General features: G+C 39.8%; 1 protein-coding gene across 8 annotated transcripts in view; it reads right to left on the minus strand.

The window, feature by feature from the left end:
* The window catches only part of LOC100649702, a 398,659-nt gene that overhangs the window by 52,436 nt on the left and 332,697 nt on the right, over nucleotides 1-13,526 (minus strand). The window contains exon 1 of one of the 8 annotated variants that reach the window (XM_048410858.1): nucleotides 306-1,989. The exons of the other annotated variants lie outside the window; for them this stretch is intronic. Within the exon in view, the coding sequence (XP_048266815.1) occupies nucleotides 306-335 (30 nt within the window). The 5' untranslated portion in view covers nucleotides 336-1,989. Of the gene's footprint in view, nucleotides 1-305; nucleotides 1,990-13,526 lie in introns of those variants that run through there. 8 annotated transcript variants of the gene reach the window in all.

The following is a 13,526-nucleotide window of genomic DNA, read 5'->3' on the forward strand; positions in this document are numbered from 1 at the left end:
TTTCCAAATATATATCTATCGCTCTGATCTTGAACCCGATACACTGTCCTTAACCTCGAATCGTTCTATTCGCACAAAGCACCATATGCAACCCCGCAAATTCTCAAACAATCGATCTATAAATGTACCTTTATATTCCCCATTCACGCTCTAACCCATATACTGCTTCATTATCCAGCGAAAAGAAGGAAGAAAGAAAGGAAGGAAAAAAGGGAGAAGTGAAGGCTGGACGCAGCACGCGTGTTGTCGGTAACGGGTCGAGAATCGAAAGAAGCTCGCACGGCCACCCTTCTCGAGCGACTCACCCTGCTTTGCTTAGTGAGGTTGGCGCCCATCAGCCGGCGATTCTTCGTGGCGTCGAGGACGTTCCGACGGGGGGTGCCCTCTCCGCCGGGACATTCCCGTCCTGAGGGTGCAGAGGGATTGACCCCTCCTGCTGTTCCCCAACGGTGCACTCGTGCGGCCACCCTGCCTATTGGGCCCTCCACCAGTCCCCTTAGAAGTCGTAACGTACTACCCTTGCACGATAGTCCACCACCACCACCACCACCACCACCACCACTGACACCACTCGTAGCGCAGCTACCAATGCCGTTACTACCACCGTTATTATTCTTCTGCCCACGACTGTCGCCGTGTTCGTTGATAGTCCCACTGTCGTCACCGATAACACCACTGCCACCACCACTCCTGTCGTCGACACTTTCACCCTCCACCTCCTTCGTTTCCAGCCTCGTTGTATGTTTCGTCTCCTCCACCCTCCCCGTTGGTCTTTCTCCTGTCACCTTCGCAGATGATCGGCGTCCTCGTGATTCCCCACGGTCTCCGCCACCCTCTGGAGAAGCGCGTCGCAGCTGTCTCGAAATCGTTGCAGCTGCAGCGCAATCGCTCGATCGACGAACCTCGTGTCGTTGGTCGAGCCTCGTGGCTCACGAACGCTTCTCTTTGCTATGAATTTGTTCGGATCTTTTCTGCAAATGGAATTTTTTCTCCAGAAAGAAGAATCTCTTGAAGAGGAGATCTTTGTTATTGCGAAGATTTCTTCTTAATTTTGACTTCTTTAGAAATTTATCGAATATGTCGGTTTCTGATTTAAAAGAGAATCTCGTTGATAAAGTTGATGGTATTTATGGAAGGACAAGAGGGTGGATTAACTTCCTGGAAGACTCTTGTTCGCGATGGTATTTTAGATGGTTGTTGAGTGATCTCGTGGGTTCGCTTACTCGTAAAAAATATATACAAAAGATATATCACGATCTGGAGGTAGAGGATTTCGCGGTTGAAAGCGAGCTACGTTCTATCGCGAGTAAGGCAACGATCTTTCTAGATTAGGATCGGTAAAATTTCGGATGGGCCATCAGCTGAACACGTTCTCGTTCATCTCTGTGCATCGCTCGAACGTACCAGGTGTCCGCCTGTCAACTCCCATTACACAGTCCGTTCACTGTCATGTCCCGGTAGACGGTACTCGTCATACGAACTCGTGTTCACTGGACATCGATACTCGCACGTCGCTGCGGCCGACAGCGAGACAACGAGCCACCCCTTCTGTCCTTCAAAACTCCGATCGATCCTCTCTTTCGATTAACTACCTCGCCGACTGTTACTTAAACCTCCACTGCCAGTTAAAACATTGATATTTCAGACATCGAGCGTTCAGGAAATTTTCAGTAAAGTCCACATATAGAATATTCGAAGTTCTCTATAGAATATTCCAACATTTATTCATCCCTTATTAAGCATTCACCAAGTTCTCAAAGTTGCAATTTAGAAGATCGCAGAATAAAAATATAAGAGTCATTGATAGGACATTTAAGAAATTGTTCAAAACTATCCAAGCGAAGAATATTTTCTTTTAGTGGAAGAGGTAGCTGAGACGAGCGAAGGTGTCACGCGCGTCGACGACGACGACGAGGATCGGCGTGGAACGGGGCGAAAACACGAGCTGACGTCCGTGTGGCGCGCTGGTTGCCGACCGACTGACTGCCTATCGCCGATTAACGGCCTCCCTTCGCCGTGTGTCTGACTCACTCCAACCCTTGGGGAGGATTTTCAATGGTGCGCCTGCGTGGCTCGCGCGTGCATACGCACGGTGGAGCGCGTGAAACAGCGCTGCTGATCCTCCTGTTCTTACACGTTCGAAAAACGATGAAAAAGCGAGATTCTCGTCGGACAAAGCTAGTAAAACTTTCTACGTATACCTCTTCATGGTGTTTTCTTCTGCTTCGTTCTTTCACGTTTCCTTTTTGTTGCGCTTGCAGTTTGGTTCTAAAGCAAAAGGGGTGGTGGTAGTGGTGCTGGTGGTGACCAAGGATGGCAACGCGGATGGTAGTTTTTTTAGGTTTTTTTAAGGATCCGAATTTTTCACGGTCTTTGATGGTTGAGAAAGTTTCTTGTTAGAGATTTTGGTTTCATTTTTGAGTCTTTTTTTTAAGGAGTTGTAGAAGTACATTTGTAGTTTGTTGCACATTTGTTGTTTTTAGGTAATTCATGATAGAAAATCTAATAGCGAAAGACTAACTGAAAATCTCTAGTTTGTACGAACAAACAAGGCAGCGAGATTATATTAGAAGATCGGTATCGATTTTTCTTGAATAAGTACACTCAATCTCTATCATGAATGTTTCTATCATTTGGTGGTATTTGGTGATCGAGGAAGTTTGTGGTTTGCGATTTTGATTTGATTTTAGACAATTAATGAACAAACTTGACAACGAAATTCGATTACGAAATCCGTATTGATTTTTTTTTTTTTTTGTTCAATAATTTACTTAATCTCCATTGCGAATTATTCTACTGGATCAATCAAATGATCAGAAATGAGACAGTCTTATAGACTGATAGATCGAAAGTTTTATAGATTGACGTATTATTAGTTACACAACAAAAAAAGATTAGGCTTCAAACAGTCGTTAGATAAAAATGTACAAACAGTTTTGGCTTGCTTAAAAGAATTTCGAATATAAAATTCGATATGATATAATAATACATACGATATTATAAAAGAACATGTAGACAGTAGACGAGCAAGATTTGCGCTGATTAGGGTCAGTACAACTCGGCTAAACAGCGATCTAAATCGCTCAAGCTCATCAGAATCCACTGCCTCGTAAGACACTGGTAATTACGTAAACTGGGTATGAAGACGGTCGCTATGGAATCGCTTAGATTAAGGTCTCGTAATCTCATTTCCTATCCTCTAATAAATTCATAACATCGATTGACCCTCGATATCCTTCGCGGTTAATCCGCTTTATGACATTTTAAAACTGATTAGGGGATTGCGCTCACTTTAGCTGCCCCTCATAGAAACCGCGCCATTATTTTGAAAATTCATCGACGAACAATAGTCGCGTATCAATCACGTACGAAATAATCGATCCTCGTGATTTATTATCGCGCGTTTTACTACGGAACGACGTGAATTTTATTTTAACGGCGGAGTATTCGAACACCGTGATTTGCTAGAATTTTCGTCGGAGGGTAAAATGGCGTTACCGCGTTTTATATTTATAACGGGAATTTTTCGCTGTCCGCCGCGTTTAATATAAGCCGCTGGGGTCAGAGATATTGAGGTTTGACGACGTTTACAAATCGCTGACGGCGAACGACGCGGTCGTTGTTTCGAACGAGGGATTCTGTTTCGTGGGATTATTCCCTGCGAGCTGCTACTTTGAGAATTAAATTGAATGGCATGGATAGCGGTGTTCGTTACGTCGACATGCACCAAGTTTGCAAACCTGACGCGAAACGAGTAGCAGCAGTTGGCGAAATAGCTGTCAAAGACTTGGCGCGACGAGAAGCTTAAAAGCTCTTGACGCGTTCGTTGAAATTAACCGTCGTTAAGATACATACATTTTGACACGGACACACGATATTTCTTGATGCAACGCCATTCACATTTTAAAAGAAGAAAACTTCAAACTAAACAAATGAAGTTTCTAACTCTCTAATATTAAAACGGTAATCGAAAGATATAAACTAATATAAACTAAGGAAAACTATTATCTTACAGTGTCGACATAATTAATGAGTACTGTTATAATATCAAATATTTACATCACAAGATTTCACACGTGAAATAACTCGTGAAACAATAACTCTACTAATTTGCTGATGGACTGACGATCAATCAGGAGTATCGTTAGACCACAGAGACAACACTAGACGATGATAAATACACGTTGATTTCTGAAGGAAAGCGAAACTGCCCTGTTCGATCGATACGTCCGTTGCTTCGCCATTCCGCAAAGTATATTAACAGGTTGCCAATATCCCGATGGCGAGCAGGCAAGAGGATCCATGGAGGGCGACATTGTGAGGCAAACAATTTAATATGCGCCGCCTCTCAACGAAAGTCCTTGCTAAGGACCCTTCCTCGGCATACCTTATCTGTCTTCTAACAGTCACAAAGCCGAGATCTCCACGTTTATTGGAAAGTTCTACTGTCGTGCGATCCCCGGGCAGGATGAAAGGTGCTTCTGTACCCCCATCATCATTCCTCCCTTTCTCTCTCTCTTTCTTGTTTCTCTCCTCTTCTCTGTTCTCATCCCTGTCCGTCCCGTATCATCGATACAGAGAAGCCAGTAGCTCCGGTGCCTCTTATCTGTCGACTGTTCAACGTTTCGTGGTACGCGGGCCTGATTCGGTAGAAAGCGGAATTTGCCTGGCATTTCCCGTTTTGAGAGATTGCCTGGATCTTCTCGAGCTATACAATTAGACGAGATAAGACATCGTAGTCGTAGTGGAATTTTATTCGGCGTTGAGTCGGATTTCACTCGGTTTGTTCTTCTCTGATCTCTGGAAGTTATGGGAGAGCTAGGGTGTTTCTGAGAAAAAGGGTGGTTTTAAGTCACAGTGGACGCGATTCAGATATTTAGTCAAAGAGAACGACAGATCGTAGGAATTGAAGAATACGGCAGAACTGTGTATCTAAGGATTTAATAGAGGATAAGGAGAGGAAAGTTTCTTTGAACGTTTGCGACAAATTTAGAAGAAAATAAACCGTGAATTATGCTGATTATACATACATTGTAATATGAGAAACGGTGGATATTTGGTTGAAGAAATTAAATTTTTCTAGAAATTAAAGGAGGAAGAGTTGATCGTATATTTAAGAATTTGAGATAAGAAAAACTATGTTGATTATGACGAATTTAAAATATTTAATAAAAAAACAATTCTTCCAGAACTTGACAAATAAAAGATTGATATCCAAGAATTTAAAATGAAGAATTCAAATGAGAAATTATTTATGCTAAATATTATCTTGATAAGATAGAAGTATGGAATTTTCATATTTTTTTGATCTTCGATACCGGCACGTTCATACCTTTGCACGGTGCATTTTTTTCCATTCACTGCATTGCTTCGAAAGCATGTCACCCTCGAAGGACAGCTCGAACAGCTGGATTTTGTGCCTCCCTTGTTCGTTCCTTTTTCTACCAGTACGGTCGACCGACATATGAAAAACGATACGTTCACGACGGCGAAATTCACCAAATGAGTCTCGTTTCATACATATGTCAGTCGCTGAAACGTCTACATTCGACGTTCAATATCTTAAGAATTGGTTTCACTTCAAATTCAAAGCTTCTAAAATCCAAAAATTTTTCCAACCTAAAATCCCAATCGTCTAGAGAATCAAAGACAAGTTATACTACTCAGTCCTACCTCACACCTATTCAAGTGTACAAATTCCAAAAAATCACGTTATCTCGCTCGAACACGTTATACTCAAACACGGTGGACAACGGGAAATTTGCCAAACAAAAAACACAAAAGACACCATAATTTTCCAAAATGTATTTATATTTACCAAAAAAAAAAAAAACAAATAAATATACGATATACCAGGGAAGTGATGAGCATTATTAATGTGGTAAAAAATTGTTAGTGCAGGAGTTATTAAAATTTGTTTCTGCACATCTTATTCCCGGAAGAAAAGTTGTGCAACGTGATGAAGCTAAGGTTCAAGACACGCAAAATGCGTGTTGTTACACGGGGGTCGCGAAAATAGCGAGGAAACACGACGAGCAACCGGTAACGTGTTAAGTCACACGCGGCTCGTTTCCACGCATAACAATGTACGAGAGAAACCGGCAGGAACAATGACGTATGCCCATCATAATGCGCTGCTGTGTACGTCTTCATGGCAATTAGCATGCATCCAGCGGAGCTTAGGCCACGTTGAGGGGGTGTCCGAATAATCCCGCGTGATCTACGCACGTTTCCGATACCCATATGCACTGTGCTTATGCCAGTGCTTGCCGCAAACCCCACGTATACAAGTAGCCCCGTATTACGTCCACGTGGGGGGAACAAAGAGGGCGGAGCCCTTTGAATAATTTCCCTTTTTACTCCAGGGAACCCACCCGGCTTTATTTGTTTCCTGCTGAAAATCGATCGACCATATTGCTGTAACCACTGTTTAATAACGATCTACTTCAGCCAGAGGATTTGCTGTCCTCTGGAAACAGAGCGAGGATCAGCGGTGATCGATGATGATTAATTGAGACGTTGCATACAATATGAATTAAAATAATAATTATTATCGCTAATATCTTTGGCTTCTATGGCCAAATATAATTTTCAATTTGATGTATTGTACTTTTAGCGAAATATTCCTTTTTGGACGAAAAATAACGTTCGTGTACAGAAATCAATAAGAGTGAACTTATCGTGTCTTTTCCTGTGATGCTCAATCGTTGAATACTTATCGGTTAAATGTTGGTTGTTCGGTAGAATATATTTAACAATATTCATTGAGGTTCTTCAAATAAAACAAGACTTTAAATTTTTAGAATAGAAAGTAGTATTCGTTAATCAGTTTCTTTATTCTACTCACGTTCCTGTAGGAAGTAGCGAATGGTTGGAGGATACATACCTGAAACAGAAAAAGAATATTCTCATCAGCGATGCACTATGAAATGAAGGATTAAGTTTCCTCACGTACTATGATCAATCAAGCTGACACAGTGTACAATTGTAAATGTTTGTAAACGACTCGATCAATTCAAAAAAATGTGCAATTCGAGACTTCGGAAACATTGCCCTACATCCTTCTCGTCTTTTCATGTTTACCGCGAACCGATTACGTGGCTCATTTCATTTCTGAAACTTTCATCCCATAAACTTCAACTATGTACGCAACTTTTATGATAAAAACTTCCGCGCTTTGAAACTGTGATTTTTGCATTCTAAAAGTACATTCTCGTCAAAAAGTACCATATTATTACAATAAGAAAAATATATCACAAAGTCGTAGTGCTCCAAAATAAGATTTCGCCGACATGTTTTACGAAAATGAATTCCGTATAGCGAGATAGGAAGCGTAGCAAACAACGTAAGCGTCGCAGACGAGGATCAAAAGAACGTGGCGTTTCTGTAAATCGTAGAAAGAGAGAGAGAGAGAGGCAGGTGAGAGGAAGAGAGCAGCTCTTAATACAGGAATTACACGTCGGGAAGGAAACGTGACGAGACTTTTACGACAGGAAGGAAAACGTTGACGGCGACAGGAGGAAAATTCGAGATTTGATATTTCGGCGAGGACTCGCTGAAGACTCTACACGGCAAAGCGGAACCGAGTCTCTCGGTGAATATGAACAAGAAACGAGTCGAGCGATGATAACGCTGAAGAGCTTTCCGCTGTACTGTATCGTATTTACTACGCGTGAAAGTATGAAACGACTCTCGGCGACTTGTAAGCGTACAGGAGAACGACGATTAGCGGCATGCAATAAAATAACTTTTAGCGAGCACCGTTGCGCGATACTGGCTCGTTTTTTACATTGCAAGTTGCAAGTTGTTGCACTTTCCAGTTCTGTCGTCGTTCGTGTCCATGTAAATCACGCGATTCTGCTGTTCCCTTCAATTTGGCAGTGCATCTGATAGACGATTATTTAGTAGCTGAATCATGGTTTTTGTTCGGGTCTGAGGTGTTATATATGTTTTTAATTTTGAAATACGTAAGTTGCATTATGTAGACTTCTATGAATACATACGATGGTATATCATTAATTTGTACACTATGGCGATGGTTTTTTCGTTTACTTCAAATTCGAGGTCCATACGAATGGATATAACTACAATAGATACGTCTTTTGATATTCTATGAAGTGGAACTGAAATAGTGTGATTAAATGATCCTACTTAAGATAAGTGTAACGACTTTAAATGGCTCTAAAATGTTTCAAGTATTGATATAATTTCCAATAATTTCAACCATGAAATGGCTATAAATATTATTCAAACGGTCTTGTTATGACCTTGAATAATTTTCGAACGAACCAGAGTTCCTCTGTGCTTGCTTTTGGTATTTGGACAAATATCTGATCACAATAAACGTATATCATTTTGTGGCCACCTGCTACGAAAACATTTTTGGTGAACAATCGTATATTTCGTAAATAAGGGCGTGTCATTGGTTAGGTTAGCTACTCTGATGTTTTTGCCCTTTGTCCCCACCATAAACAGGGGTTGGATGATGTTCGTCGAATAATTGGTAGGGCAGTAATGACAATCATTTAGATTTTCTCTGTGGTTATTCATCTCCGGTCATGCGTGCAATGATATTGCAGGCAATCACAAAGATTCATCCCAAGGAAGATAGCTATATTTTTTTCTTTCATTTAATGAATTTAATGCACAATAAATTCTTGTTCTAACGAGCAAGAGGAAATTACAATTCTCTATTTCGTCAGTACATAAATATCGAAGCTGAGACATTGTCATGTTTGTTCTATTCATTTCTCGCTTCCTCTAATTTTGTTCATTTGTTTTCATAATTAGTTTCAATTATTCCGAAATTATAACTTATTCAACTAACGTTTAGTAATATCGTATAAACTAATATAAATAGACTACGAATTTTTATGCATTCATAGCAAATTAAAAAAAAAACATATTAGACAATTTTCCACGTATGTTCCACTTTTGAATTATACCCGTAAAACTATAAATTTGCATAAATATTCAGTCTACGATCGTATGCTTTTTTAAATTCGACAACAAGATCCAACGTTACATAAATTTCTTCTTCCCATGAGAGTACCTGTCGCATGCAAAGTTGCCGGAAATTCTGTCAAATTTGGCGAACGAGGGCACGTCCCTCGGTGGGTCAGTAACGACACCCCTTTTATCCTTGGTGGTAACCCCCAGGAAGCGGTGATGCTTCTCCAAATACATAATTCGTCGGCGAGGAACGAGTCTATACGAGTCGCATCCCTGTTTTCTCTTGAGCGTGGTTGGTGGGCGTGTGTGCGTCTCGCCATTAATTAAAGGGGCCCCGGAGTGCACCCTTCTCGATAAAAACCTTCGGGCATATAGAGCGCGGGGGCGACGATGGTTGTTCCGCGAATGCCGGGGTGCGGCCTCGAGATAGCCGAAATAACGTGGGGTCGTACGGTCCATCGACGATCTCCGGATTTTAGTTTAAATTTCCAGCTACAAGCCGTGTCATTAACGGCGATTTATCGCTAGTCGGAAACATCGATCGATTTCAACCCTTTTATCGATTCCAGATCAGTGCCTTTTTAACTTTAAAATAGAGATTTTGAGATATAATTTGTCATACGAGAGAGGAAGGTCATTGATCTCCAAAAAATTTTTTCTACAATTAGGAAGTTGAAATAATACCTGTTAAAAGATAACAAGTTAAATGATAATTTAACGAATAAACAAACTTTTTATCGTATAATATACAAATAAATAAATGTAACGAATCTAAATAAATTTTGTTCTGCTTAATCTCCTTTTAAATCTGCGAAAATAAATTTTATTGAAAATCAATTCAAACGATAAATGGTATAAAATTAATAAAAAGTCACTTGTGACTTCTTGGTCACATCCTTTGCCATTTCAACTTCTCAATTATGTTCCTCTAATTTCTCGTTGTTCTAGTGCGTAATCTGAACTCTTTTGATACACAACTCTACCGATACTCATATGAGTATCGGTACAAGATACACAGATACAAGAATATTCTTGTATACCTATATTTTCCTTTTACTCTCTTTAAATATTCGAATCTTACTTTACATAACATAATTACACTATAGCTACTTTATAAAAAATGTTTCAGCAAAGATTTACTATGTACGTGTAATTAGGCAGCAACCTTATTTTAATACTTTTTTCTCTTCCACCCTCTATGTCTTTAATAACACGCAAGAACGCGCAAGATCGGCTTTCTACTGTGCAAAAGAAGGGCGAAAGGCAGGACATAGAAACAAAGAAAGAAAGGAGCGGAGACTATAGAATTTATCGGCAAGTTCTGTTCGATCTGGGCGCAGATTTTTGTATCGGCGGGTCGGCAAACAATTTACGTTCGTTGTCTGGCTGGGTGCAACGATTTATCGTCGTCTGGCTTGTTTTCCAGCGCGCCGTGTGTCGAAGAGTATACGTGCGAATTGAAATACTAGAAAACACTTGAACCGGGGCTTTTTTTCTCTCTGACCCGAGGAACGAACGCAAAACGAACCGAATTTCTACCTCGCGAAATTTCCATTTTGACTTCCATCCCTCTTTCGGTCGACTCCATTAAAAAACGCCAACGTGTAAAAGGGTGGCCCGTGTTATCGTGTCACCGATACCACTTCCTCACCGCGCTAGTTCATCGACTGTCTCGGCTGTTCGTTCATAAATAATCGGCCGGCAACATTTCCATATTGTTGGCACGACGTTTTATCAATTTGCGGATTGCAAACGAGCGTATCTTCGGTGCACGGACGGAAGAGTTTGTTGTATAGAAGCTGGCGGACACGTCTGTTTCGTGGCAAGTTTGGATTTACGTTAGAACATAAAGATCACAGGAACAGAATGTGATAAACAATTTTAGGACTCAGCGCTCTATCGATCAGTTACCATTTTGTTACTAGTTATCTAAAACTATTCCTTTTTTAAATACATTTCGAATATTCTAAGGATCTAATGTCAATTGTTGCAATATTAAATATATTCTTAATCGTTTACAAGGTTTCGTTGATATACCATCTGTTATTAGGAGATAATTTTTATATTCGAATTTAAGAAATTACTATTTCTTCAACTATGTTAGCCGCTAATTGACATCGACAGTATGAAATCAGCAAATATGATGTTGTTACGTTTTTCCAGTGTGCTCTTCATACGGTCTGATATTGAAAGAATTCTGGAGTTGAAACGTTTATAGGTAAATATGCTTCTATTAGTCGATTAGCGATCTGTTTGATCAATTGATACTCTTCAAATTATTTGCATAATTATAGAGATTATTTGCATCTGTGATATCAAGTGGCATCGTAATACAGGTATTAAATGTGTAATCAATAATAATGGCTACTGTCCCGCGTTATCTGGTTAATATAGCATGGAAAAAAACAGTAATAATGACTACAGACTGTGGATTTTCACATTAACTAGATCGAATGATTATCGTTACCAGCGATTGGAACATTATCTGCTCGTTACACATTCGTAATTCTGAATGCATGAACGGTGTACGCAATTCCGGAAAATACTGGACGATATCCGTCATGTAATATTCATTAAGAAGTGTTTATGAATTATTCGTATAGATGGAACTTGCGTGATTGACAAATTATATATATTTATAAATTCACGTTACTTATTTAAAGACACGGTAAAAATTACAGCTAAACACATATCGATGTACCTCCAGGTTTCATTATTTTAGTCTACGTTTTACAATAAAAGATCTACTACCCCACGATTCAATATCACTTTCAATTTACTTTCCTATGTAAACTTGTACAAGTATAAATTGCCGTTTAGTTATACAACGTATGCTCATTGTTCCAAGCAATGAGCATATCATACTGGATTTGATGCAACGCACAGAAACGACGCGGGTCGAAGTGCAAAGTTATGTACCGATCAGCTGCGCCACCGTAAACCACAACGCGCACTGTTTCATCCCCTAATGTGGTTCGGTCATTAGTCATTACTTAGGCCTGCTGTTCGACCGATTAGAATGGGTTAGTGGGATGCGATTTACCATCCCGCGGGAATTTTCAGCCTTTTGCCTCCAGATACTATCGTAAGGGGCGTGACGCGTCTTCGAACGCGTTCATTGTTATGGAAAAATCGACACATGGAACGTGTGCCTCGATACGACTTCTATTCGAAGGGTAGATTTCACCCTCTTGCGATGGAACCAACTTTTTGAAGCTTTCTCGTGATTTTATTATGATTGATGGTTACATGAGAATCTATATATATATATAAGATTATTAATAACTCAGACATGTGTATTACTTTTCCGAAAGAATAATCAGAAAATAATCTTATTATATTCTCTCATCTTTATATATTGTTTTTACAATACGCAATATTCTTTCGAACGCATGGCTGCTCTTTTACAGGACGATAATATTAAAACGAAACTTTCAACACTGTTGTATAATATATAGATCTGAAATAAAGCAAAAGCAATATTATTTTGAAATACACACAACAACAGTTCAAACATATTTGCGTTAATTATATTTGAAGAGGTATTTGCTTTCAATTAGTGACTAGGATAGTGGGAAAGGAAATATCATTTTAATCTATTAAATTCTGCAATTAATCAAAGATATATCCAATGTAATGGCAATCGAAATTGTTGAAAAAACTAAGTTCTATATTGCTTATCGTGTATTTCACCCACGGTCTTCGTTTGGAGAAATATGAACTTGCATAAACATACATAGTCTAATAAAAATCTGTAATTCCAAGGGCTAGCTGGATATTCTGAAGAACAAAAGCAGTGAAAATTGCACCCTGTAGCGCCAGGTATAATCGTGTCCTACTCGTAAATCAGAGGATGATATTGCCCTCGGAGGGATCGATCGAATTCTACGTAGTCCCCTTTGACCATCGAATTAATTGGTTCCTATGATTTACTGAATTTTCGCGGGTCGATCAGCGTATCCACGGCTTCGAGGAATCATTGAAATGCGTATCGTACCGATACTCGGCCGATCTTGAACCGTCGACGCGATCCTTTGATCAACGCACGCTGATAGCAGTCATCGCGAGCTATTCCCCTCGATGACGACTCGCATTGAACGTGACTACGCCGCGATTAATTGAGACGTAATCACGTGGTGATTCGAAGCGTAAGATTGCGTTCGCACGGTGTAACCGAACGCGAATGCAATGCGCGCAAGATTAAGCGATTTCAGTCGTGCACTTGATGGATAATCGATGGACAGTGGAACTATCGAGTTATAATTGTTATATAATAATCGAAGACTATTTTTACATAGATTCGGAATTTTATGAATAAGATTAACAATGGTATTCTTACTTTTCCAAGTTTGTATCTCGTTAGATGTTTCTTTTTTCGGAAATTTTATTCGATTTATCACAAGTTTTATTAATGTACCGTTGAAAATGCAAACGAATAAATTTTTGAAAAGATAAGTAGCTTCGAAATTTGCATTATTGAATTTACATTGCTGAAGATGCTAACAGGCTCAGTCCGAGTGTAAACACGCGAGGGTTAGGCGGATGATTAAATACTCCTTTAGACAAGGTACGTT

Source organism: Bombus terrestris, chromosome 12, assembly GCF_910591885.1.
Source record: "Bombus terrestris chromosome 12, iyBomTerr1.2, whole genome shotgun sequence".
NCBI lineage: Eukaryota > Metazoa > Arthropoda > Insecta > Hymenoptera > Apidae > Bombus > Bombus terrestris.